The sequence below is a fragment of the Paroedura picta genome, chromosome 3 (genome assembly GCF_049243985.1).
Source record: "Paroedura picta isolate Pp20150507F chromosome 3, Ppicta_v3.0, whole genome shotgun sequence".
NCBI classification, from domain to species: domain Eukaryota; kingdom Metazoa; phylum Chordata; class Lepidosauria; order Squamata; family Gekkonidae; genus Paroedura; species Paroedura picta.
Genome location: NC_135371.1, coordinates 176,512,383 through 176,536,543, shown reverse-complemented (window position 1 = coordinate 176,536,543; position 24,161 = coordinate 176,512,383). Strand labels below are relative to the sequence as shown.

Here is a 24,161-nt window from a genome sequence, read left to right as displayed (position 1 = left end):
GAAAACGCTGGAGGGCGTCACCCCAAGGGTCAGACATGACTCGGTGCTTGCACAGGGGAGACCTTTACCTTTACGACTGTATATGGTCATGTTGAGCCACCCACCCCTCCCAAAATGGCCAGTGATGGGCCTGGAAGGGCAGGACCCAGGTGGGTGTGGATACTGCTCTGCTTCCCAACCATCTTCTGCAGGATCATTACATTTCTGGGGTTTCCTGAGGCCTGTTTCGGGGGTTTCTCAAGGGAAAAAAAGAGGGAAAGGCTGCTTACAGGGTGGCTATCCACATTCAGGAAGCAAAATGGATTCCCCCCCCCCCCCCATAGTTTACTATTTCTTGAGTATTAAAGCTTTGTTCATTTAACATCGGATCATAGAGTTGGAAGGGGCCTCCTTCCATGCAGGACATGCATAACCCATTGTTATTTATTGTTATTAGGCCCTTTGTCAACCTTCTTAGTTCCCGGTTTCATAAATAAGCCAGAGGGGACGTATGAAGGGGACATATTGCCTTTTCATCTCAACCACCCCTTTAATTTGCCTTAACCAAAGGGGGAGAGGAACAAGATTCCCTTGGCTCCTGCTGGGACCTTCATACACTAGTTTTGGCCCTGAGGGCAGCTGTGGAAGTTTTTTGCCTGACCCCCCTCCCCAAACACACCTTTGTACCTTCCAACTGAGACCCCCCCCCTTAAAAGAATGTGGATATGCTAAAATGGAAGCCTGACAACCGATCTCCACATTTTGTAAAAACAGCAGACCTCTTCGTATAAATTAGTTTTATTTTGCACATGCCTGTTGCAAATTGAATTAAAATCACTCAATGCTAGAGCCCAGATTCCCCCCCCCCCTTTCTGATCTGGCCGAAAGAGCTTAAGGCCTGCAGCGGAAGAGGCCACTTGCTGGTCTCCAGCTCCCTCGCTTGAGGTCAAAGCAGGTTTCTGTGTTGCTGTGCCGGATAATTCAAGCAGCAAATTTCATTCTGCGAACCAACCAGAGGCTGCAGACCAGCAACCAGGTGTGGGTTTAGACTTGCCCCAAGATTGACAGCAGTTTTGATTCTGTACCCAGCTGTTAAAAAACTTCTTAAAAACCTCAGTTTTAAAAACTTCTTTAAGCCCTTTTTTAAAGGCCTCCATGTAAGAAATGCCGTTTCCTCCCCCCGCCCCCCCCCCCCCCGTCGCTTTAGCTTCTGCATGCATCCAGGCAGTCTTCTCCCAGCCAGCCTGATGACGGGTCCTGATCCACTGGCCCTTTTCTGGTGCCACAACAAAGCCCTCGGAGAGGCTAGGATTAGCACCTCCTTGTGCACAGCCCTTGTCTCTGCCTCTCCGTTAACATTCCCAGCAGCACAAGAGAATTGTTGGCGCTAAAACACGGAGCTGGCAGGGAAGGGTTAAAAAAATGCACATCAGCCCTTTCTTGGGAAAAGATAGAAACGAATGCCCTGTTTTAGCAACTCAGAGGAGACAAAAGTTGTCAGATTCTGCAGCGTCCTTTGGTCAGGCAGGCTGAGGGCTGGAGAGACCCTTCCCTGGGCAAGAGACAGTCCATGGGGCTCTGCCCAAGAGCAACACACATGCGTAGTGCTTTACGTCGCACACTTCTTAGAAAGCAAGAGCCCCAGAGCCCCACAAGGCAGAGAGTCTGTAAGCAAAGGCAAGGCCTTGAGACAAATGAGGTAGAGGCTGTTTCATTCCGATGGGGGCCCCTGGCAGAATCCCATCCCACCCTTCCTTCCCCCTGGCAGGCTGCCCCTGGAAGGCCTTAGGAAGCCCAGGGGGTTTACACAGATGCTTGCTCTACAATTCCCACCACACTCTTGCTGGGATGATCCAGACCCAGGTTGCAACAGGCTAGCAAGTCAACATGACCTCTTGCAGGGGGGGGGGGGGGACCATTCCTACACGACTCAGGATTGGGTTGGAAACGTCAAGAGCTGGGCAGGGCTTGCCACGCGGCAATAAGGCAGGCTTCTCGCAGCAAGGAGGGCGGTTTGCTTCCTACGCCACAAAGGCCTATGCTGAAGCCCTCTGCCCAGAGTACCTGCAAACACTTTTCTTGTCCAGCCTTTGGAAACTGCCTTTAAAAAAATAAGCTGCCTCTTAAGGTGAGAGGCATCTCCATCACCTGAGAAGTGCATCAGCTGAGCTCAGAGAGGAAGGAGAGCTGGCGTTTATTCCCCACCTTTCACTATCCAGAGAAATCCAAAAGCAGCTTCCAATCGCCGCCCCCTTCCTCTCCCCACAGCAGACACCCTGGAAGGTAGGTGGGGCCGAGCGAGCTCTGAGAGAACTGTGAGTGACCCCAGGCCACCCAGCTGGCTGCATGTGGAGGAGGAGTGGGGAATCAAACCCAGCCCTCCCGATTAGATGCCGGGGGTAGGGGTGGGTGTGGTTGAGCCCAGGAGAAGACAGGGAGGGGAGGGGTCTGCCAAGAAATGCAACGCAAGAAGCCAAGGGGCCTACAGAGCCACTGAGCTCCCTTGCAATCTTCAAGTTGTGACGAGGCTGGAAGGGAACAGAAGGACTTGGCTCTCATCTGCAGGACCCTGAGACTGATCAGCAAGGCATCTTCCCTCCCTCCTTCCTCCTTGGGCATGCTAGTTAGCAGGCCTGCGTGTCTCCCCCGCCCCCGCCCCCACCCCCACCCCCTGCCAGGTGCATTTGGCTAGAAAGCCGTCCCATCCCCAGAGACTGCGCACCAGGCACGAGACCTTGGGAGCCAAGCGCACCATGTTGATGGCCACCAACTCTTTGGCCCCAATAGGGAGTCAGCCTCACTAAAGCTTTGGCAGTTTTTTCTCTTTGGTCCGAGGGCTCCTCCGGAGGACAGGCCGGCCACCTCTTCCTCGGCAGCCGAAGGCAGGGGACGACACGAATCCTAGGAAGGGCTGGCTTCACTGGCCCCGTTCTCTTCCGGGGGCGCTTTGAGTTTGGACAACGCGGCGTGGATCCGGAACAGCGTTCGTGACTCCATTGAGTAATTCTTGTAGTTGCTCCTGTTGGGAGAAGCACTCCAGGGTTGCCGTATCCACACGCTGCTCAGAGTCCCACCCACCTACTCGGCCCCTCCCTCTTAATGCTGCACGGGGCTAGCCCCATCTTGGCAGTCTCAGGAGCTGGCAGGGTCAGCCCTGGCCACTATTTGGGGGAGAGACCCCCGAGGGAGGCAACGGCAAAACTGCCTGCACTCACCACTGATCTTGAAAGCCCTGCAGGCCACCATGAGTCAACTGTGGCTTGATGCCAAAATACAGGCCCTATATGTTGCACAAGAGTTGGAAGGTGCCCTAGAGGCCATCTAGCCCAACCCCCTGCTCAGCACAGTCTAGACTTGAGCATTCCTGACATGGGTTGGTCCAGCTGCTGCTTGAAGACTGCCGGCCAGTGAGGGGGAGCTCCCCTCCCCCCCAAGGCATGCAGTCCCACCGCTGAGCAACTCTCAAGGTAAAAGTCCATCGACGCGTCTTCTTGCTTTCCCACCATGCACAGCCCCTTCCCTTTCTGCTACTTGGGGGTGGGGGGCAAAATTCTTAAGTTCTCAGCCCCCCCCCCCCCAATCCTGGACTGGCGTTTTATGAGGGAAACAGCTGTTGCTCTGCCATGCGGAATGAAGGGGGGAAACAACTTCATGCACTCTTATATGCCGCTTTTCTCTACCCGAAGGAAGCTCAAAGCGGCTTACATTTGCCTTCCCTTCCTCTCCCCACAACAGACACCCTGTGAGGGAGGGGAGGCTGAGAGAGCCCTGATGTTACTGCTGTGTGAGAACAGTATTATCAGGACTGTGACTGACCCAAGGTCACCCAGCTGGTTGCAGGTGGTGGAGGAGCTCAGAATCCAACCCGGCTCGCCAGCTTAGAAGCCGCTGCTCTTGAGAGCCAGCCGGTGTCCTAATTAAGAGCCACAGCTTCTAATCTGGCGAGCTGAGTTTGACTCTGCCCTCCTCCTCCACACGCAGCCAGCTTATCCCTGCCCTGATAGATCTGTTCTGCCCTGTGGGGAGAGGAAAGGGAAGCCGCTTTGAGACTCCCAGTAGAGAAACGTGGCATATAAAAACCAACACGTCTTCTGCTTCCTCACAGTGGCTGAGCCCAGTAATGGCCATTTGCAAGGAAAGTTTTACCAGCTCAACCAGTGAAGGACTCGATGGCTAGCCGCCCGTGCCTTTTCCAGGAGCCAAGCCCTGCTATGGGAAGTAAAGAGGGGGTGCTTATGGGTGAGGCCTTCCCGTCTCCCGAAAACCAAGCCTTCGAGGGCGTTGAGGGCGTCCACTTACTTGGCCCGGTGGAGAAGGCGCACTGCCTCTTCGTTCCGCCCGTGCGCCATGTGCAGCAGGCTGAGCTCCAGCAGCGCGTTGGGGACCAAGTAGTGGTCGTAGCGGATCCTCTTCTCGCTGCAGAGAGGCAGGCACCCAGGTCAGGCGGCCCTGAAACCCCAGGGGCCTCCCCTGCTTTCAGGGCCGGAAGAGGGAGGGAAGCAGAGCATGCGGGAAGGGCCTCATTTCATGGAATCAGACCCTCAGCCCATGAAGGTCACTGTTGTCTGCTCAGACTCCCAGTCCTCTGAACTGGAGATGCCGGGGACTGAACCGGGGACCTTCTGAGCCAACTGTGGGGATTTGAGTGGAACATGGATCAGTAGGTGCATCAGGTTTCGGAGAGCTGATGGCCAGGCCATGCGGAGCAGCCGAAGAAGGTGGAGACATGTAGAGAGCATGTTCCTCTATGAGTCTGTGGTGTAGCTGTGGAGGGGGGGGGGTGGCACGTGTTCATAACTAAAGCTAGATGGCCTCTCCCCGGTCCGATCTAGACAGGCTCTTTTCTGGGGTTCTTATGAGAGAAGCTCTGTCTTCTACCTGGCCCAGGTGACATCCTTAACTTCAGGGGAAGTGGAGAGCCGTCCTCCGTCGTGGGGGGGGGGGGATCTCACCTGGCATGGACAGCGCTGAAGCAAGCCTCGGCTTCCGTTGGACTGTGCAGATGCTTGAGGACTAGCCCCTTAAGCAGTAGCAGCAGGCACTTGTCATCCACTTGGTGCTCACTGGCTGGAGGAAGGGGGAGGGGAGAGTGAGAAGAGAAGGTCAGAGAGTAAGCCAGGCCAAGCAGCACCATTAACCCCCCCCCCCACACACACACACACACACCCCTGCAAGGACCACTGAAAAGGGAAGGAGCACAGTCTCTGCCCTTCTGGGGGTACCTTCTGCTCACCCCACAGCCAAAAAGGCAAGCCAGAGCCTAGCTCCACACCAGGGTCCCCAACATGGTGCCACGGCCCCCCACCCACCCTTTTCCTGATGCCCTCCAAGTAGGCGAGGCCCGGGTGGGGCTTCTGCCCAGCACGGCTTCTGATTGGCCAATGGATAGGGAGTGCAGATTTTTAAGAAGGCGGCTTTGGCAGTAGCTGCCATCACTGCACCACACTCTTCACTGAGAGGCTGAAGTTTGCCATTTCGTGGCTGGCTCCGCCTCCTGGGGCCGCCATTTTGTGGCTGCACTCACCACTCCAAAGGCGCAAACAATCTGGGGACCCCCTCCTCTACCCAGACCTCCTCGTGCCCCCTGCACACGCGTGTTACCTGGCGCTTCCTGCAGCTGCTTCTCCGCCTGGCTCAGCGTGTTCAGTGTGCCCTCGAGCAGCTCCTGCTGCTTCCGCAGGACGGTGAATCCATTCCACATGTACATCATCTCCTGCGGAAGAGGACCGCGGGGTCAGAGCGCTTCCCGGAATGGCTGCCCAGGGCCAGCGGGGCCCCTTCCCCGTTTCCATCGGCAACTTAAGCCCTCCCCGTAAAACCTTCACTTTTAGAAGCAGAGAAAGTGCAGAATGGTCACAAATTCTAAAAGGAGCCGAGAGAACCCATCTGCACAAGTCTTTTAAACCAGGGGTAGTCAACCTGTGGTCCTCCAGATGTCCATGGACTACAATTCCCATGAGCCCCCGCCAGCGAATGCTGGCAGGGGCTCATGGGAATTGTAGTCCATGGACATCTGGAGGACCACAGGTTGACTACCCCTGTTTTAAACCCTTTAAAAACAGCACAAAGCAAAACCAAGGACAGCTGTTTTTAAAAGAACCAGAATGAGAAAAACGGTTCCTTAATTCCTCCCCAACGACAACTCCTGGGCCAAAAAAGAAAAAAAACCCAAACCCTTAAAAACAATCTTAACGTTTTTAAGACAAAGTCCACAGTGAAAAAAGCAGTCTGGATGAGACCTTCCCAGGGAGGCGGCAGGATCCGGCAGAGCCCAGAGCAGCGGCTGAATCACTCCCAAAAACCGAGTCCTGAAGTGGAGCCAAGCTGCATGGCTGGTCCTCTTTGCCCATGCTCAGAGGGCCACATGAGGCACCGATCCCGCAGCCTGGGAGACCTCCCTCTCTTGCCCAGGAATCCCGCACAATTGTGAGTGTGTGTGTGTGTGGGGGGGGGGCATACACATCCCTAGCACAGAGGCCCATGGCCCTGGCAGCACACAGCCACAACTACGTTACTGAACCCTAGAAGGAGCTTGGGTGTGCTGCACAGGGGGCATGGAGAGAGAGGGCGCATGGGGTCCATGAACCACAAGGCGCGGTGGCTGCTGGGAGATGCCGCTGTCAGAACATCCAAGATTCGTTGTGTGCCTGACTCAAATGTATGTTGAAGCATTTCCTGCAGGGGGCACTGGAGGAGATGCGCATTTGGCATCGTTAGATCAGGAACTTCCTGGGAGTTTTCAAATTATCTCCTCCAGTGTCCTGAAATTAGCTCAAAAGGAGACTTCCCACTCCTTCGGGAACTCTTCCGCCCTGCTGGCTTCCAGAACAGAAAGAATGAGAAGACGGCTGCAGAGGAGAGGACACGCAGTAATGGGTTTAAACCAGTGGTCCCCAACCTGCGGTCCGCAGCCCGGTGGCGGGCCGCCGTTCCCTCTCACCGCCCCCCCCCCCCCCGCAGTAAAAAACTTCCCAGGCCGCAAGCTTGTGGGAGGGCGGGGAGAGGGAATCAGCGCCGCGCATGCGCACATGCGTGTTGCGCGGCCGAAATCGCACATGCACGAAAGTGCCGTGCACACGCGATTTTGGCTGTTCAGCGCGCATGTGCGCATGCTCGGCCTGACCGTGCATGCGCGATGCGCGTGCGTGGCCATGCATGAGCGATGCGCGGGCGTGGCTGTCACCCTGCCGGTCCCCAGCCAAAAAAAGGTTGGGGACCACTGGTTTAAACAACAAGGACAACGATATAGGCTAGATATCAGGAAAAAGTTTTTCACAGACAGAGTAGTTCAGCAGTGGAATAGGCTGCCTAAGGAGGTGGTGAGCTCCCCCTCACTGGCAGTCTTCAAGCAAAGGTTGGAGACACACTTTTCTTGGATGCTTTAGGATGCTCTGGGCTGATCCTGCGTTGAGCAGGGGGTTGGACTAGATGGCCTGTATGGCCCCTTCCAACTCTGTGATTCTGTGCTTCTACGGTTAGGTTCAAGTGAGTGGCCAGGTTGGGCTGAAGCAGCAGAACAAATTTAGAGTGGCAGGTCATAAATACTAAATAATAATAATACATTTAGAATGCAGGGGCACCTTGAAGACCAACCTTTTTAAAATCAAGGTATGAGCTGCATGCACACTTCCCAGACATAGTCTCTGAGGAAGGGGGCATGCACAGGAAAGCTCACGCCTTGAATAATACTTGGTTGGCCTTAAGGTGCCCCTGAACTCTCAATGTATTATTAATTAATGGAGTATTATTACCCGCCACTCTCGGCAGGCTGGCTTGGGTTACAGTTGAGTTACAGTTAGTCGGGACTCTCCTCTTTCTTTACAAAGATTCAAGTGGGCAGCCGTGTTGGTCTGAAGAAGCACAACAGGACCAGATTCCAGCAGGGGCACCTTTAAGACCAACAAAGATTTATTCAGGGCGGGAGCTTTCGAGTGCAGGCACTCTTCCTCCAGAGCTCACTCCTTGAATCAATCTTTGTTGGTCTTAAAGGTGCCCCTGCTGGACTCTGATTTCCTTTACAAAGTTGTTTCTCTTCTAAATAAAACTATGTTACGCTTTTAAGCAGCTTGGTCAGCACACTCTTTGCATATTTAAGCTCTGCCAGCACAGACCAGGTGCCCCTCCCCTGCCACTCAGCAAAGCGGTCCCAAAGGAGCCCACCAGCAGCAGCAGCAGCAGCACCCAGCGGGCTTCCCCTCCCCCTTTCCCCCTCCCCCTTTCCCCCTCCTCACCAAAGCGGGCACGGGCAAGGGGACAGGCTCGCTGGTTTTGTAGCGCCTGGCTTTGCGGATGGCAAACTTCTCCGTGGGGGGAGACTTCCCGGCAATCTTTTGCTTGAAGGAGGACACCTGCCTGCCAGGAGAGAAGGGGGCGGGGGGGGGGTCACTGCAGCCTTCTTCCCAGCCCCACCCTTGGGGGCATTCCCCCCTCCTGTGTTTCCACAGAACTCTGCACAGGAGGCCAGAGCACAGGCAGCCCCACGCGAGGGTCCAGCATGGAAAATTCCAGGAAATTTAGGGGGAGGAGTCAGGGAAGGGAGGGTTTGGGGGGGGGGCTCAGCAAGACATAATGCCATGGAGTCCCCCCCCCAGCAGCCATTTCTTCCAATCTGTCGCCTGGAGATGAGCTGCAATTCCAGGAGCTCTCCAGGCCACACCTGTTGGCTGGCAACTCGACTGCAGACCCTCCAGACAACCTCCAGCAACGTTCTGGTCCACGGCCCTTTGCTCCAGGGGGGCTGAGCTCTGCAGATGAGCTGTCAATCTGGCAGAAGCCCCACCCCACCCCCAGGCATCCCTACCACTGCCCAGGTTTCTGAATCGCAGAGGAGTCCCTGGAAGGGTGCCTCCGCTTTCCCCCTCGCACTAAAGCCCGCCCGCCCGTGTTTAGAAGCAAGCGCACCTCTTACCTGAAGAGCGCCACCTCGTCCTCACCAAAAGGTCGCAGCTCCCCCTGGGGCAGCATGCTGAGGAAGGCGGCCTTCATGTACACGTACATCGCCTGTGGAGCAAGAGCAGGAAGCGCTGGGGAAGAGGGTGTCCCTCCAGGGGGCTGGTCCCAAAGGGCCGGGGGGACACAGGCAAGACACGGAAGGGCACGCCCCGGCAGGGAAAGGGCTCCTAGCTGCAGAGATGCCATCCTGCACAAAGGTGCAGATGGCCTGGTTGTGGAGACCAGTGATAAGGAGGGGAACTCTGCCCGTGCCCAGGAGAAGTCCCTTCTCTATGGAAATCCTCAGGGGCAAGAAGTACCTGGGTTGTTGTCAGGGGGGGGGGGGGCTTGGGCAAGCCAGATTTAGCCCTTCAAAGCTGCCCATCTCCAAAAGAGGAACAATGGGTGGGGGGGGGAGCCTCAGGAACAAAAAACCAGTCCTGCACAGCGGGATATGCATGAAGAAGGTGCATCAAAGGCAGCCCCCAGATCTGGCAGTGGGTTTGGGGAGGGGAGGGGCTCCGAAAAGGTGTGGAGCTGCCACCGTGTTGCAGAGCGGGCCGGGCATCCCTGCCCCTGTTAAGCAGCACAGAAGAAATGCACCCTGGGAAAGCTCCCATAGGGTGGCCCCCACCCTCACCCCCAGCCTCTGCCTCGTCCAGGCCTCGCTCTGCAGGGGGACGGCTGCCAACTCATCCCTGGAAGTTTGGAGGTGGCACCTGGGGGAGGCAGGGGATATGGCCATCCCGGCCGCCCTCCGATGGGGATCTCTGCAGTCTGGTAATCCGTTGGCAGCCCAGATCTCCAGACCCACCTGCAGGCTGGCCACTCCAGCCCACAGAGGCCTCTGGCCCCAGAGCTGGGCAGGGTGATCGCTGACCGCTTGCTCCTTTCTAAGGGGTGGTTCCAGGTCAGAAGTTGAGAGCTCAGGAGACCCTGCTATTAACTCTGAAGCAACCCCCCCCCCAAAAAAAGAAACCACCCCTTAGAAGAAGACTTGGTTTTTACACCACACTTTTCTCTACCCGAATGAGTCTCAAAGCAGCTTACATTCGCCTTCCCTTCCTCTCCCCGCAACAGGCAGGTGGGGCTGAGAAAGCTCAGAGAGAACTGCTCTGTGGGAACAGTTCTATCAGGGCTGTGACTAGCCCAGGGTCACCCAGCTGGTTCCACGTGGGGGAGATGGGAAGCCGCTGCTCTTAACCAGTGCTTCAGGCTGGCTGTTCCAGGCTGTCCGTGAGGCCCGCATGCCCTTCCCTACCTTGGACCACCGGTTCTCCTTGCTCAGGAGGTCCGCGTAGAAGTAAGCCATCTTCCACATCCCCTTGTAGGCAAAGCACCACATCAGCTCCCAGTAGCACATGTGGTGGAACTGCTTCCAGGCCTGCTGTGCGGAACAGCCCTCCTCAAACTTCTTGATGGCCTGGGCAGAGGGGGGGAAGGGTCAGCAGAGAGGAGGGCCAGCACCGGGAGATCTAGGGAGCTCAGCAGGCTCAGCCCTGGTGGCACCTTGAATGGAGACCCCCCCCCCCACCAAGGAAGCCCAGGGGTGCCAAGCAGAGGCCGGCCAGGGCAAGCCCCCTGTGGACATCTCTTGCCTGAACCTGGATGTCCCATCCCCGCCTGAGCTCACCAGATCACAGCAGATTAAGCAGGGGCAGCTCTGGTCAAGACTGGGATGGGAGACCCCCCAGGAAATCCCCGGCTGCTGTGCAGAGGCAGGGAAGGGCAAACCGACCGCCTGTGTTCATCTCTGGCCCCGAAACCCATGAGGGGTCGCCATGGGGCAGGGGTCGCCTCAACTCCTCCCCACCCGTACCAAGACAGGAAGCATTTCTGCACGTAAAGCCCACCAAAGGAAGCTAGTGCTGTCACGTTCAAGACAAATTAGGCACTTGTCTCTGTTTGTTAAGCCATCTAGGCTGAGCTTAGTGCTTGTAGAGTACTTGATCCAGGGGGTACCCTGCCCAGCACCAATTCAGCAGCCCAATCCCACAGCTGCAGCTAAAAACCCAGGATCCAGGGAGGGACACTGGGGATAAATTAGGAAGCCTGGCTCTCCCCTGCCTGCCTAGCCACGATCCCCAGATTCCAGGCCCCCTCCAGCACCCTCTCCTTTGAGTAACGCCTCTCACCTCATTGATATTCCCTTTGATCTCCTCTATCCTGCCGGCGAAGAAGAGGAAAATGGCGCTCTGCAAAAGGGAAGGAAACGGGGCTGGGAAGAACAGGAGTGGGGCACACCATCCTCTGATCCCTCCATGAGACTCGACAGACTCAGCTGGCAGCTACCTTTCCCCCCAGCCTCCAGGCAGATGGGGTTCCTTGCAGCTGCCCCCACAGCTCTGAAGGTGGCTTTTGATACCCTGTGACCGATTGTGGCCAGAGACGGCTGGCTTGGCCTGGGATTTGGTATTCCAGCCGCATGCCCAAGTTCACAAAGAGAACAAAATCAGCCTCCAGTGGCACCTTTAAGACCCACAAAGGTTTATTTCAGGCGTGAGCTTTCGAGTGCAGGCATGCTGCCTCAGACTTCCTCAGTGCTCGCACTCAAAAGCTCACGCCTTGAATAAATCTTTGCTGGTCTTCAAGGTGCCTGACTGGACGCTGATTTTGTTTTGTTGTGCTGCTTCAGACCAACACGGCCACCCACTTGAATCTAAGTTCACTAAGAGTTCGGCAAATTGCTTCCCAGCAACATTTCCCTGCAGCAGGGAGTGCGTTGGGGGCGTATGCTGGCCCCTCGACTGTCCGATATGACTGTGGCTGTCTCCGTCCAGGACGGTCCCACTGCTAGCGTTAAAAGTTTTCCCTCCTATTGTTCGCTGATGATGCCGTTCTCCTATCAAGAACAACACCGCCCTGTCCCCTCTGACGGAGGCTGCTGTCTCTGCAGGAAGGCCCGAGAGTCAGCTGTCAAAGACCCAAGATCACTATTTGCGGGGAGAAACCGCACATGCAGCACGAGTGGAAAGTTCATGGCAATGATATGGAGGTCCCCTCTTTTAAATACTTAGGGCAAGGAGATTCAAACTGCGGCCCTCCAGATGTCCATGGACTACATTTCCCATGAGCCTTCCAACTCTGTGATTCTAGGAGCTCCCAGTGCCTCTTGCCCTGCACACTCTATGGGGCTCCAGGTGTTGACTGTTCCCACCACTACCATAACCCAACAGGGATACAAGCTAACAAAAAGCCCCCAGAGCAGCAGGGGGTGGGAGGGCCACGCCAGAAGCCCCCCAGGTGGCAGAGGCTGCTGTGGACGGCTCTTCCTTTGCTCACGGCATGGAAACACCCTCCGTTTGGAAGGAGGACCTGGGGCGGGAAGATGGGCCACCTGCCGGAGGGGAGGCACAAGGAAGTGCAAACTGAGCAGGTACCCCAAACTGGGAGGGCGGGCAGGCGGGTGGCCCTTGGGCGCTTCTCCATGGGGAGGGGGCTTCTCTGTCCTTCCCGAGAGCAGGGAGGAGGCAGCCACATTCCCGGGCTTCAGGTGACAGACAAGACCTCTTACCTTGGGGTAGCGGGAGAGGTAGGGACTCAGCAAGGCCTCGGCCTCTGTGAAGTCATCTTCACCCACCCCTGGAGGACAAGAGGCAGGATTAGACCCCTCCGACGGGGCAGCTGCAGACTCAATGGCATTTCGCCTCCCCACCCGCTGGGGCCCCTTGAGGTGCCAAGGCCACTGGGGCTACAAGTCCAGTGCTGACTCTTCTCTCCATGCATGCCCTGCCCCGAAGTTCAGGTTCCCCCCTGCAGGCCCCTTTGCCTGCCCCTCCTCCAGCTTGCCAAGGGTAGCCTCAAGCCAGAAGGCCTCTTGGTCTCTGAGGTGCTCCGGGATTTGAATCCAGCTCTCTTAGCCAGAGCAAGTCTCAGTGGGCAGCTAGCCCCAAGCTCTCCTGCCGAGCCACAGAGCTTTCCTCCACCTTAGGACATAATAACAGCAGCAGCAGCAGAAGGAACATCCAGAACTCGCTGCAGGTGTTGTGCCCGCCCTTCCTGGGCATTGCTGACCCAACCCTTCCAGGCAGGCCGCCATTCCCATCTCCAGGCGGCAGTAAGATCACTCCGAGCTGCCTGGTGCCTTCCTGGCCAAGGGGGAATTAGAGCGGGAGTCTCCTGCCTGTCATTTGCGACCCTTTCCCTTTTGTTCACTTCTGCAATGGGTGGGAGGGTGTGTATTTGAGCCCGCTGCTCCCACCCCCGAGTCTCCCCGAGAACCAGCCTCAGGTCCTGCTTTCCCCACTGCTCCGAACGAAGCCGTGGCTGAGGATGTCCCTGCCGTGTCCCTGCAGGGGAGAGGGCGGCTGCCCTCCCCCGGCCGTGCCGTTACCTAAGATGAAGGTGAGGAAGGTGTAGTAGCAGAGGAGCAGCATGGTGCACAGCAGGGCCCGCAGGTTGGGGGTGTTGGCCCCGTGATGGAGCTGCTGCAGCCCGTAGTCCTGAGAGGGGGAAGCAGAAAAGCCACGTGGAGCAGAGGGAAGCCCTCTCCCGTCCCGAGGGTCCCGGGCCCCCATCTCCGCTCCCAGCCAGGGGCAGCGCCCGAAATTGAGCAAGACAAAAATCCGCCCCTTGGCTCCCTGGGCTCTTCTGACGCTCTCGTGTTGTGAGATAATTTCAAGGAAGGAGATGATAACTGGGTGGTCTCTTGCCCTGGGGGGGGGGTATTGTTCACCTTTGCATACATAAAATAGCACCTCCCTCACGGAGGGGGACTCGACTGAGAGGGGGAGCATTTATTTATTATGTATTTAATTAGATTTTTATACCGCCCTTCCCTACGGCTCTGGGCGGTTTTGGGAAACCCCATCTGAGAATCGCTTTGCATCCAAGGCCTGCTGAAGTCAGGAAAACTGCTGCGGGGGCCCCAGAATCAACAGCCGGATTCAGCATGAGGCAGCTCTAGCTATTCCTGTTTAATAAGTACATACAAGTGTCCCCAACCCTTTTCCACACGCAGAAGAGAGGCAGCCGTACCTTGTCCCCAGAAAACCCTGCAAATTCGAGAAGCTTCAGAATCCGGGGAGGGAAAAGGGAGAGAGTCTGCAAAAGAAAAACACCAGCAGGGTCAGCAATGGAGGCCCCGGATTCCTGGCCGGAACCACCCAGCAAGGCAGAGAGGGGGCCCCCCCTCCAGGCCAGATGCCCCCCCTCCTCTGTGCCCTGAGCGGGGAGGGGGACATTCCCGATTTCCCGTTGTCTAACCTCAGCGCAGCTCTGAGACCACCACTGTGCTGATGCAGAAGCCCTTCTGGGGGCCAAGCTCTTTAAGACCACGTGGTCGGATTTGGGTCCAGGAGCTCCTCAGAGAGCGGCAAGCAACAATCTCAAGAGCTTAGCCCCCCAAATTCTGTTGCTCCCTAAGGTGCTCCTGGACCCTGGTCCCACTGCCCTTCAAAACCATGCTTGGATGAAGCCAGCTAGGGAGAGGTCGGGGGAGTAGGTAGACCTGGGGTGCCCAGCCCATTGCCCGGGAGCACCATGGGGCAAAGGGTCACCCTTCCTGCGGCCTGCAAAGTCTGGAAGAAGGTGGTCAAGCAGGGCTTCTGATTGGCCACTGGAAGTCTGATTGGCAGCATGGATTTTTAATAGGTTGCTACGGCAGCAGCTGACCCACAGTACAAGCCCTAAAAGGCCTCTCGTGGTGGAGCTAGGGAAGAAGAGCAAAGAGGAGAAGAGCTGGGCTGGCACACCCCACTTTTCACTACCCGAAGGGGTCCCCAAGGGGGACAAACGCCTTCCCCTTTTTAAAAATAATGCCTGTTTTGCATTGTCAGCTGCCTGGATGGCCCTTGTGAGGGCAGGAAGGTTTTTTTTAAATGTCTTTTAATGGGGGCTTTAATGGGTTTTTACTGGGCATTGTAACCCGCCACGAGCTGGCTCCAGAAGTGGTGGGAAACAAACCAAATAATCATAGTACAAATTTGTGAACTGGTCAGTAATAACCCTGTGATCATGGCATGGGTGCACCCCCTCCAACCCACCCCCAAAGAAGAGCCGGGGCACCCTGGATCCTAAGTCCACTTCTCTCCCAATGACGGGGGGCAGAAGGATGCTGCAGCTCACCAAGTTGAAGGCACCGATCCCCAGCGCAACGCCCCCCTCCAAATGGGCATGGACTGAGCTTGCCGGGAACTGATTGGGCTGGAGGCTGCTGTTGAGTTCCCTGCGAGAAACAAGTCAGTTAGCAGGATCCCAGAACCCCCTCCGCCGGCAGCCAGCAGCCCCTGCCCACAGCGGTGCCAGCCACGACAAGCCAAACACCTAACCAGCTTCAGGATGGGCTGATCCTGCGTAGAGCAGGTGGTTGGACTAGATGGCCTGCATGGCCCCTTCCAACTCTATGGTTCTATGATTCTATGATCCTGCGTTGAGCAGGGGGTTGGACTAGATGGCCTGCATGGCCCCTTCCAACTCTATGGTTCTATGATTCTATGATCCTGCGTTGAGCAGGGGGTTGGACTAGATGGCCCGTGTGGCCCCTTCCAACTCTATGATTCTGTGATTCTATGATTCTATCCAGCCGATCCTCACTCAGTGGCTCGGGAGCAGCATGGGGCTTTTTGGCCTGCCAGCCCTGGCTCTTCTGAGCACTGCTGCCCACTCTGGCCCTTGTTCCACGCATGTGGCCCCGTGGGGCAGGGGGTGGCCCATGCCTCCCACCTCAAAACAACCACTGCTGGAGGGACAGGACAGAGGAGAGACTCCTGGAGGCAGATCCCGTGCTGGGAAGTCTCTTGGAGTGGGGAGAAGCTGCCACGGAGGCTTGGGTGCCACGGAGCCATGACCCTGGACGGCTTTGACAACTGGGGAGATGGGCTTCCTCAGAGGGCCATGTGGGGTGGTACATCCCTCCACCAAAGAGACGATCTCGGACAGCTGGTGGTTCCATGGCCTCTTCTGGCTGCTTCTAGGGGGCCAACCTCCAGGTGGGGCACAGAGCTCTCCCAGAATTACACCGGAGCTCCAGGAGAGTCCTTGCTCGCCCCTCCCCATCCACAGATGCAGCCCAAGACCAACAGTGCCCAGGGCAAGGGTCCCCAACATGGTGCCCGCTTTAGAAGGTGGGCTCCATGGTGTCCTCCCTCACTGAGCCCTCCCCCCCCCCGCACCTTCCCCAGGCTCCACCTCCAAGAATTCCTCAGCCCCAAGTTGCCCGGCAACCATATTTTCAGTCCCCCCCCATTGTCAAAAAGGCCATTTCCAATATGTTTTTGCAAGGATCCTGAATTATCTGTAAGCCACTCCATTCAGACCCAAGGCAGTCCTGCCCGGTCGCTGCAGCCCACCTGGGCTGCTCCACTCACCTGTAGATGAGGTAGCTGCTACGCACCTTGATCCCCCCTTTGATGAAGTTCACCATATTTTCATCCTGTAACAAGGAGGCAAGCCAGAGGGTCCCTGAGGAAGAAGGTTCCTCGCGCCTCCTCCTCTTATCCCTCTAAGCCAGGGGTCCCAGCCCTTCTCTCAAAGCCCGGGAGAGCGGCGGCACAAGAACAAAATGGCTCCCACGGGAGGCGGAGCCAGCCACAAGAAGTCAGGGATCAGGGTGATGCTCCCAGAACCCCCAGAACAGCTCCTCCACATTTAAGGCAGAAACGGTTGGACAGGGCTGCCCTTTAGCCTGCAGAGTCAATCCAAAGCCTTGCTGGGCACATCCCCACCTGGCCCCGTCTACTTTCCGGCAGGGGGGGGAAGGAGCTCCTCTTACCTGGAGGAAGGTGAGGGCCGCCCGGTGCAGCAGGCATTCAGCGTAGCACGCCTCCGCATGCAGCTCCTCTGTTGCAGGAAGGAGACAGGTTGGTGGAAGGAGGCACCATGTTATGCCTAACCACGCCCCCCCACCCGCACCTCCAGCTCCTCCTTGTACCCACCCCCAGATCCAGCCCCAAACCAACAGGGCCCAGACCAGGGGTCCCCAATGTGGTGCCCATGGGCAGCTTGGTGCCCAGACACTGTTCCTGGGGCAAGAGAAACCGGGCCCTTGGCCTGGGTGGCAAGGAGCGAAGGTCCCCCAGTGCTCCTTCTGAAAGGAGGGCGGCTCAGAGCAGAGCTCAGGGACGCAGGAGCAGCTGGCAAAATGACTCTCGGGGGCTGGAAGGATCGGGCCCCAATCCAGGCACGCCGCCTCCTCTTACCCTCCGTACAGGCATCCCCAACCGGCCGGCCGGAAAAGGCACCGGACACGACGTTTCTCCTGCGGAACCTGAGGGCAGAACCAGAGAAGAGGCTCCCTGTGACCCCGTCCGGTCCGTGTCCTTCGCCCTTCCGCTTCCCGCTCTCCTCAGATATGACCACCTAAGCCGCCTTGCCCCAATAAGTGGATGGACGGGAGACCCCCAAGGAGGCCCAAAGTGGCTACGAAGAGGCGGGCAGTGGTCAACCACCTCTGCTGGCCTCTTGCCTTCACCGGGATGACCCAGGCTGGGCCAATCTCTCCAGATTACTGGTTGCCACCTGGATGGGAGCCCCCTGGGGAAGCTCAGGGTGGCTCCGCAGAGGCAGGCAGTGGCAAACCCCTCTGTCCCTCTCCTGCCTTGACCTGGATGGGCCAGGCTAGCCTGATCCCCCCGGATGCCAGGAGAAGCGGGGTTAGCTGCCCTTAGTGCCCGTGCTGCCCTGCAGAGACGGGGAAGGACAAACCACCTCTGGCTGTCTCTCGCCTGGAAACCCCAGCGGGGTCACCATAAACAGGCTGTGGTTGGAAGGCCCTTTTCCCTCCCACCCACCCTCCCCACCCACCCCCACCAGGGGACAGGCCTTCTTTCTCCCTGGCAAGCAGCAGCAGGAAACTTATTCAACCCCAGGTGAGAAGACAGACAGTGAAAGTTGTGCCAAGACCCATAAGAGCGAGATCCTAAAGTCAGTTTTTGGGGAAAGCAACCGTCCCACCGAGCAGGAGGCCCTACCCCAGAGGGCAGAAGCCAGGCCCGTCTCCCCCCTGCCTGCCCCCCACCTCTGGCAGATCTCCTGGGCCTCTTTCATGGTGTGGCCGGCGTGGGCGATGTCCTCCTGCTCAAAGGTCATCATGGCCTGCATCTCCAGGATGGTGGCGTAGATTAAGGCATGGTACATGCTTTCTCTCGTCCTGCCAGAGGGATCCAGCGACATCAGCACATGGCAGAAGAAAACAGGCACTCACAGGTGGACAGCAGAGCATCAAGCAGCACATTACCGGTCCCACTTAAGCCACGAAACGTCCCTGGCTACCAGAGGGGGACTGGCTCACAGTCACCCAGGAAGCGCCAAAGCCAAGGGGTGACTTGAACCCAAGTCTCTTCCACTCCAGGCCCTACCTTGCCTTGCTGGTTCCCAAGGAGGGATGCCAGCCTCCGGGCGGGACCTGTGGATTCCCTGGAATTACAGCTCATATCTGGGCGACACAGAGCAGTTGGCTGGTCTGACCCAGCAGGGCTCTTCTGGCGTTCTTATGAGTTAAGAAACTGATTTGGGCTCTAACCAGCTTCATTTCACTGAAGGTGCTGGTGGGAATCCAAGCTCCAGAACTTAACTTGGTTACAAAGTTAGATTCAAGTGGGAAGCCACATTGGTCCGAAGCAGCAGAACAAATTTTGAGTCCAGTCAGGCACCTGTGGAAGTGTACGTGCACAAGAGCTCACCTGTGAACAAAACTCCATCAGTCTTAAAGGTTCCCCTGGACTCTAAATTTGTCCTTTTGGTTACAGAGGAAGATGGGGGGGGGGACTGTCTGCATTCGTGTCTTTCTATGCCCTATGGAGCCATAGCAAGCGTTAAAAATGATGTTCTCATCATTTAAAGCAAAACAGATTGTTTTTCTGGCTCACAAACAATCTTTCCAAAATCTTTTAAAGCCTGAAATAGATTTTTGTTCCTGCTTTGGGATTGTAACTCTTCTAATTTGCAAGTATTCCTATTCCGGGAGATGCCTGTCTCCGGCCCTCTCTCTCACCTCCGGACAGGTCGGGAGCTTTCCTTCCTGAACAAAGTCCACTAATCTTATTAAAACGAAATCAGTCTGGGCAATAAGCAACCACCGCCAAGGTGCCTTGGAAAGTCCCCCCTAACAGATTTGGCACACCAACCAGCGGGCCTTTGATGTCTTTCTAGCCTGTGTGGGGCCCGAGCAAGAGTTTTCATTCAGCGGAGGATCTCCTGCTTTCTGGGTGCTCTTTGCTTCCTCCGTCCTCCTCCTCTGCCTTTGATCCTGACTTTGCCAGCAACCACCCACTCCTCGGAGGGATCCGGAGCTCACCACTTGCAAGCGCAAGAAAAACAAGGGAACCTCCTCCCACTCTGCATGGCGTTTTAATGTGTTTGGTGATTTTAATCAGCTCAAGGCAGCTGCTTCAAGAAATACAACAATATTTTAAATCTGAGAAATGCACGATAATTAACGATTCTGTTCCAACAAAGCCATAAAACTCCTCCAGCCCACCGATAAGCGCTCTGCAGCACGCTCCCTAGGCTCCTTGTAGCTCCTCCTGAGCAGCCTCTTTGACGGGGAGGGTCCCGGCCGCAGGCAGGATCGGTCCCTGGGCTGACCTTCTCTGCTCTGGCTCCTGCCCGGGGGAACAGCCTGCTCCCGGAGGTCAGCAAGACTCCCCCACTTATGGCCGCCAGCTCTGGGTTGGGGAATACCTGGAGATTTCAGGAGAGGGCCCTGGGGAGGGCAGAGTGTGCCGAGGGGAGGGACCTCAGTGCAGCCTGATGCTCTCGAGCCCCTCCCTCCCCAGGCACGGCTCCCAAATCTCCAAGAACTTCCCAAGCTGGGCTGGGCACCTCGACCCTCTGCCTGAGTCCTCGGTCATTCCGGCTTCGTTGGTATCACTTGTGATCTGACCAGACCCTCTGAGCGTCAGGCCCGTTCAACACAGCAGATACAGGAGGGCTGGTCCTTGAGGTCCACAACTGAGAGCCCCCCCCCCCCCGTACCTGGGCTGCAGCATCTGCAGACTCTCACTGAACTGGTTGTGCAGGAAGCAGTCCAGGGCTTCTGTGCACTCAGCCAGGGCGGCCTCCAGCGGGCTGCTGCAGCAGAGGAAGGAAGGAAGGAAGGAAGGAAGGAAGGAAGGAAGGAAGGAAGGAAGGAAATATAAAGAGAAGGAAGGAAGGAAGGAAGGAAGGAAGGAAGGAAGGAAGGAAGGAAGGAAGGAGGGAGGGAGGGAGGGAGGGAGGGAAATATAAAGAGAAGGAAGGAAGGAAGGAAGGAAGGAAGGAAGGAAGGAAGGAAATATAAAGAGAAGAAGGAAGGAAGGAAGGAAGGAAGGAAGGAAGGGAGGAAGGAGGGAGGAAGGAAGGAAATATAAAGAGAAGAAGGAAGGAAGGAAGAAGGAAGGAAGGAAGGAAGGAAGGAAATATAAAGAGAAGAAGGAAGGAAGGAAGGAAGGAAGGAAGGAAGGAAGGAAGGAAGGAAGGAAGGAAGGAAGGAAGGAAGGAAGGAAGGAAGGAAGGAAGGAAGGAAGGAAGGAAGGAAGGAAGGGGGGAGAGAAATGAGGGAATTCCATGAGAGAGGAGACTTGGCCCAAATGACCAGCTGTCCGAAGGGCCAGACCTGCTGGGGAGGTGTTGGGGCAGGACGGTCGTGGTTGGTACACCTGACTTCCCAACAAACTATTGCGTCTTCCTTGAAAGGTCCGTCATCCCCGCTCAACACCCACAGAGAGGGATCCTGTTTAAAAGTTTACCAGTGGGAAACCGGCAACGACTGGGGGGCAGAGCATTTGGTTTACCCCCCCCCATACAAACACTATTTCTTCTTCCCCTTCCCTGGCAGCCCCCATACCCCTCCCCTTGTCCCACTACCTCCTCCCCTTCCCACCCAGCAGCCAACCGGCCTTTATCTCCCCCTCCCCCTTCCCCCCCTCCTTCATCTTTCCCTCCTTCTCTCCCAGGGTGGCAGCTTCTGCCCCAGAAATCCACGGCCCAGCTAAGCGGTGGAGGGCGGGTTGCCAGCTTGGGATTCGGAAATACCCAGATATTTGGGGGGAAGAGCCTGATGAGGGTGGGCCTGGGGGAAGGGCGGGTCCTCAGAGAGGTGTAAGGCCATAAACTCTACGTCCCAAAAGTACCCATCTTGTCTGGGAGAAGTGGAGATCACTTGTAACAGCAGATGTCCAGCCACACAGGCCAGCTAGTCCCACCCCCTGCCCAATGCAGGACCAGCCTCAAGCATCCAGGAGAAGGATCTGTCCAGCCGCTGCTTGAAGACGGCCAGTGAGGGGGAGCTCCCCACCTCCTGAGGAAGCCCCTTCCCCTTCTGAACGAGACTCAGAGAACCCTAGAGTGGGAAGAGGCCGTGAAGGCCATCTAGTCCCACCCCCTGCTCAATGCAGGATCAGCCTCCAGCATCCAGGAGAAGGATCTGTCCAGCCGCTGCTTGAAGATGGCCAGTGAGGGGCAGCCCCTTCCCCTGCTGAACGAGACTCAGAGAATCCTAGAGGGGGAAGGGGCCAATTTTGGCCCTGCCTCACGTGCCGTGGGTGGCCTGCTTCCCATTGTCCTTCCTGCCCTGTTTCTAGTGGTCTCAAGTGATACAGGCGGTAATTAAAAGGAAGCCAGTAGAATGGATGTTGAGGGGGGAGAAGTGCACTCTTCTGCCGCACGGAGGAGGGGAAACATCGCCTCCTGGATGGCACCGAGTTCAAATGTAGGTGAGTGAACACTCTGGAATGCAGACGCACGCTTTGTACACAAAATAATTTGAGATGGCTTTTTCGGTGACAAAGGTCATTTCTCCAGCTAAGCCTGTTCAGTTTCCAATCCAGGGGCTCTCGGGGCCAAGGCTAAGATAGGCGAGCATTTCCTTGCCCCGTTTCCTCCTCGGATCAGGCCTCAGGCCCACAACGATTACGGAGCCCCCAGATGAGGCAAGGCGCCATTTGCACGGCCCGGGGTCAGGTGGGCCAGGCTGCCTTGATCTCCTCCAACCTCCGCCTGGTTACTGCTTGGTGGGGGTGGGGGGGGGGAGACGGCCAGGCCCAGGGTTGCTTTGCAGAGGGCCCCCCCCTCCGTTCGTCTCATGCCTGGAAAGCCCCACTGGAAAGCCCCCCTCAGGTGTCTGGGCCTGGGCAGCCTTTGCCACAGGCAGTGTTCGAACTCAGTGCCTGCTTCGTCACCCTGATCGATGTTTGTTATGTTTACCTAAGCCCGAACTCCTCACCTCCTCCCGGGGAAACGCCCGGGGCTTCTGGCTCCCCCACGTCCCACTGAGGAGCAAGGGAAGGCCCAGCCTCAGGGCTCGCCCCCCCCCGCCCTGCCCTGCCCCCCCCCCCCGGCTGGGCTGCTCCGGCGGCCGAGGAGTTCCTGAGTCGGAACGCTGAGCAAACACCGGCTTGGCAAGACCTGTGCCAGCAGGGCCACCCCGCCTTGTCCAAACAGGGCTGGATCCAGAGCACACCGTCTTCTGCCCTCTCCGTCTCCCCAGGGAGGTGGCCAGGCTGGGCACGGGCAGCACAGCAGGGCTTCCGGGGGGATCAGGCCCGAGCTCTAGTTCTGCCACCTCCCTCCATCCAAAGGGCTCAGGCAGCGCATTGCACACCTGCACGCACGTACAGGCTGGAAGCTGCCTTATTCTGGCGGCAGCCCTCCAGGGTGTCAGGCAGGGACCCTTCCTAACGGGAGATGCTGCCCAGGACTCTTGCGCAGGCCAGGCAGAGGCTCTGCCACGGAGCCAAAGCTCTAAGCAAGCCTCAAGTCTTGGCCCATCAAGATTGGTATTGCCAGCTCAGACTGGCAGCAGCTCAGACTGGCAGCTGCTCTCCAAGCTCTCAGGTGCAAGTCTTTTCCATCACCTCCTGCCTGGAGAGGGGTGTGTGTGTGTGTGTGTGGGGGGGGTGGCACCCTCCCCCGCAGCACAAAAGAGCAGCCCCCTCGCCTGTCCAGGATGCCAGAAGCAGACCTCCCCCCAGATAGCCGCCTGTGTGGCTCAGGCCTTCCCTGGAGAACTTCTGCCAGGATGGTCAGCCCCCGGTTTGCCCGAAGAGAAGGCTGCTCTTCCCGATGGGGGAGCCACCCCAGCAGGGCCCTGAAGCTGTCTTGGTCAACAGCACTCCCCCCCCCGCCCATTTCAGCAGAAGGGGGCTCCCCTGGGTGCCAATACCTTCTGGGTGGGCAGGGCTGGCAAGCGCTTCTCCATGGGTCCCTTGGCCTGGCCTGGCTCCCTCCCTCCCCCCTTCCTCGGGATTCGGCTTCGGGTTTCCTGCGCTCGGGACCGAAGCCGCGTCCCTGGTCATCTAGTCCAGCCCGCCCGCCACGGCGACGCAGCGACTCAGCCCCGCACGGCCCCTCCGGGTGCAGCCGAGGCGCGCTTCCAAGGGGAGGGGGGGGGTCGCCCAGCCAGCCGGCAGCCAGGCCAGGCGCTCCGAGCGACCCCCCCCCCCCGGGGCAGGCAGTGCTGGGGCCATCCCGGGAGGAAGGGAGGGAGGGAGGGCGGGAGGCCGGCGGGGGGGTGGGGGTGGGGGGCGGCCTTTGTGACCGGCGAGCGGGCGGGGGGGGGGCTTACCTGCTGGCGCTGCCGGGCTCCAGGGCCATGGCGGGCGAAGGCGAAGGCGGCCGGGCGCTGGACTCCGCCCCGCGGCGCAGGTGCCTCGGCTCGGCTGGGCTGCTGGGCTGGGCTGGGCCGGCCCTCCTCGCCTCGCCTCCGCTCTCCTGGCCGCCGCCTCCTCCGGCACCTGCCGCACCTGGGCGGGCGGGCGGGCGGGCGGCGGGCCGGGGGCGCTGCGCTGCCCCTTCCCCGGCCCGGGGCGAGAAGCCACCCGACAGCCCCGCAAGGCAGGCCCGCGCTCCACGGGCGGCACCCGGAGAGGCAGGACGGGGAAGGGCCGGAGCTTTGGGCGGGAGACCCCTCCGTGACCCGCGATGTCATAGAGCCCCCCCGCCCCCCGCGCCGTTTCCTCTCTAGGGGATGGTGGAAGACGGCTCTCCAGGCCCCGCCGGGAGGTTGGCCACCCAGCACTGACCCCTCAGCTGCCCCTGAAGCCCACGGAGGACCCCCCCCCATTTACACTTGAAAGGTGTCCGATGAGACCCCCCCTCCGGCTCAGGAAAGCACAAGTTGGGGGGGGGGGCGAAGGTTCTTCCGATTCAGGAGCCGCCGATGTTGCTGCAGCTGCTGCCCCCCCCCGTGCAAGGGGGCAGAAGGAACCTCCGCCTGAGCCCCACTGCCAGCCTGAGCAGACCAGACTGACCTGGCGGAGCAGGACCCCCAACTCAGGAGGCGTCACTCACTCAAGGGGGAGACCCCCCCCCCCCGGCCAGGCAGAGCTGACCAG

General features: G+C 58.1%; 1 protein-coding gene across 4 annotated transcripts; it reads right to left on the bottom strand.

Annotated features, from left to right (window-relative positions):
* Positions 1-757: 757 nt before the first annotated feature.
* On the bottom strand, positions 758-23,738 carry LOC143833737 (tetratricopeptide repeat protein 39A-like). Of its 4 annotated transcripts, none has more exons than XM_077329914.1 (18): positions 23,393-23,733; positions 19,825-19,917; positions 17,867-17,998; positions 17,049-17,116; positions 16,622-16,689; positions 16,218-16,282; positions 14,977-15,076; positions 13,888-13,953; positions 13,244-13,352; positions 12,425-12,492; positions 11,046-11,105; positions 10,172-10,333; positions 8,888-8,979; positions 8,211-8,331; positions 5,581-5,692; positions 4,932-5,046; positions 4,279-4,395; positions 758-2,998 (listed from the first exon to the last, which is right to left on the bottom strand). In XM_077329914.1, the coding sequence occupies exons 1-18, from the start codon at positions 23,419-23,421 to the stop codon at positions 2,881-2,883; spliced, it is 1,695 nt and encodes a 564-aa protein (XP_077186029.1). In that variant the 5' UTR covers positions 23,422-23,733; the 3' UTR covers positions 758-2,880. The 4 variants fall into 4 exon arrangements, 3 of the variants coding, with proteins under 3 accessions (XP_077186029.1, XP_077186027.1, XP_077186030.1); XM_077329912.1 differs by having other exon boundaries at positions 19,825-19,920; positions 23,393-23,732; XM_077329915.1 differs by lacking the exon at positions 23,393-23,733 and adding an exon at positions 22,991-23,042 and having other exon boundaries at positions 19,825-19,920.
* Positions 23,739-24,161: the final 423 nt, after the last annotated feature.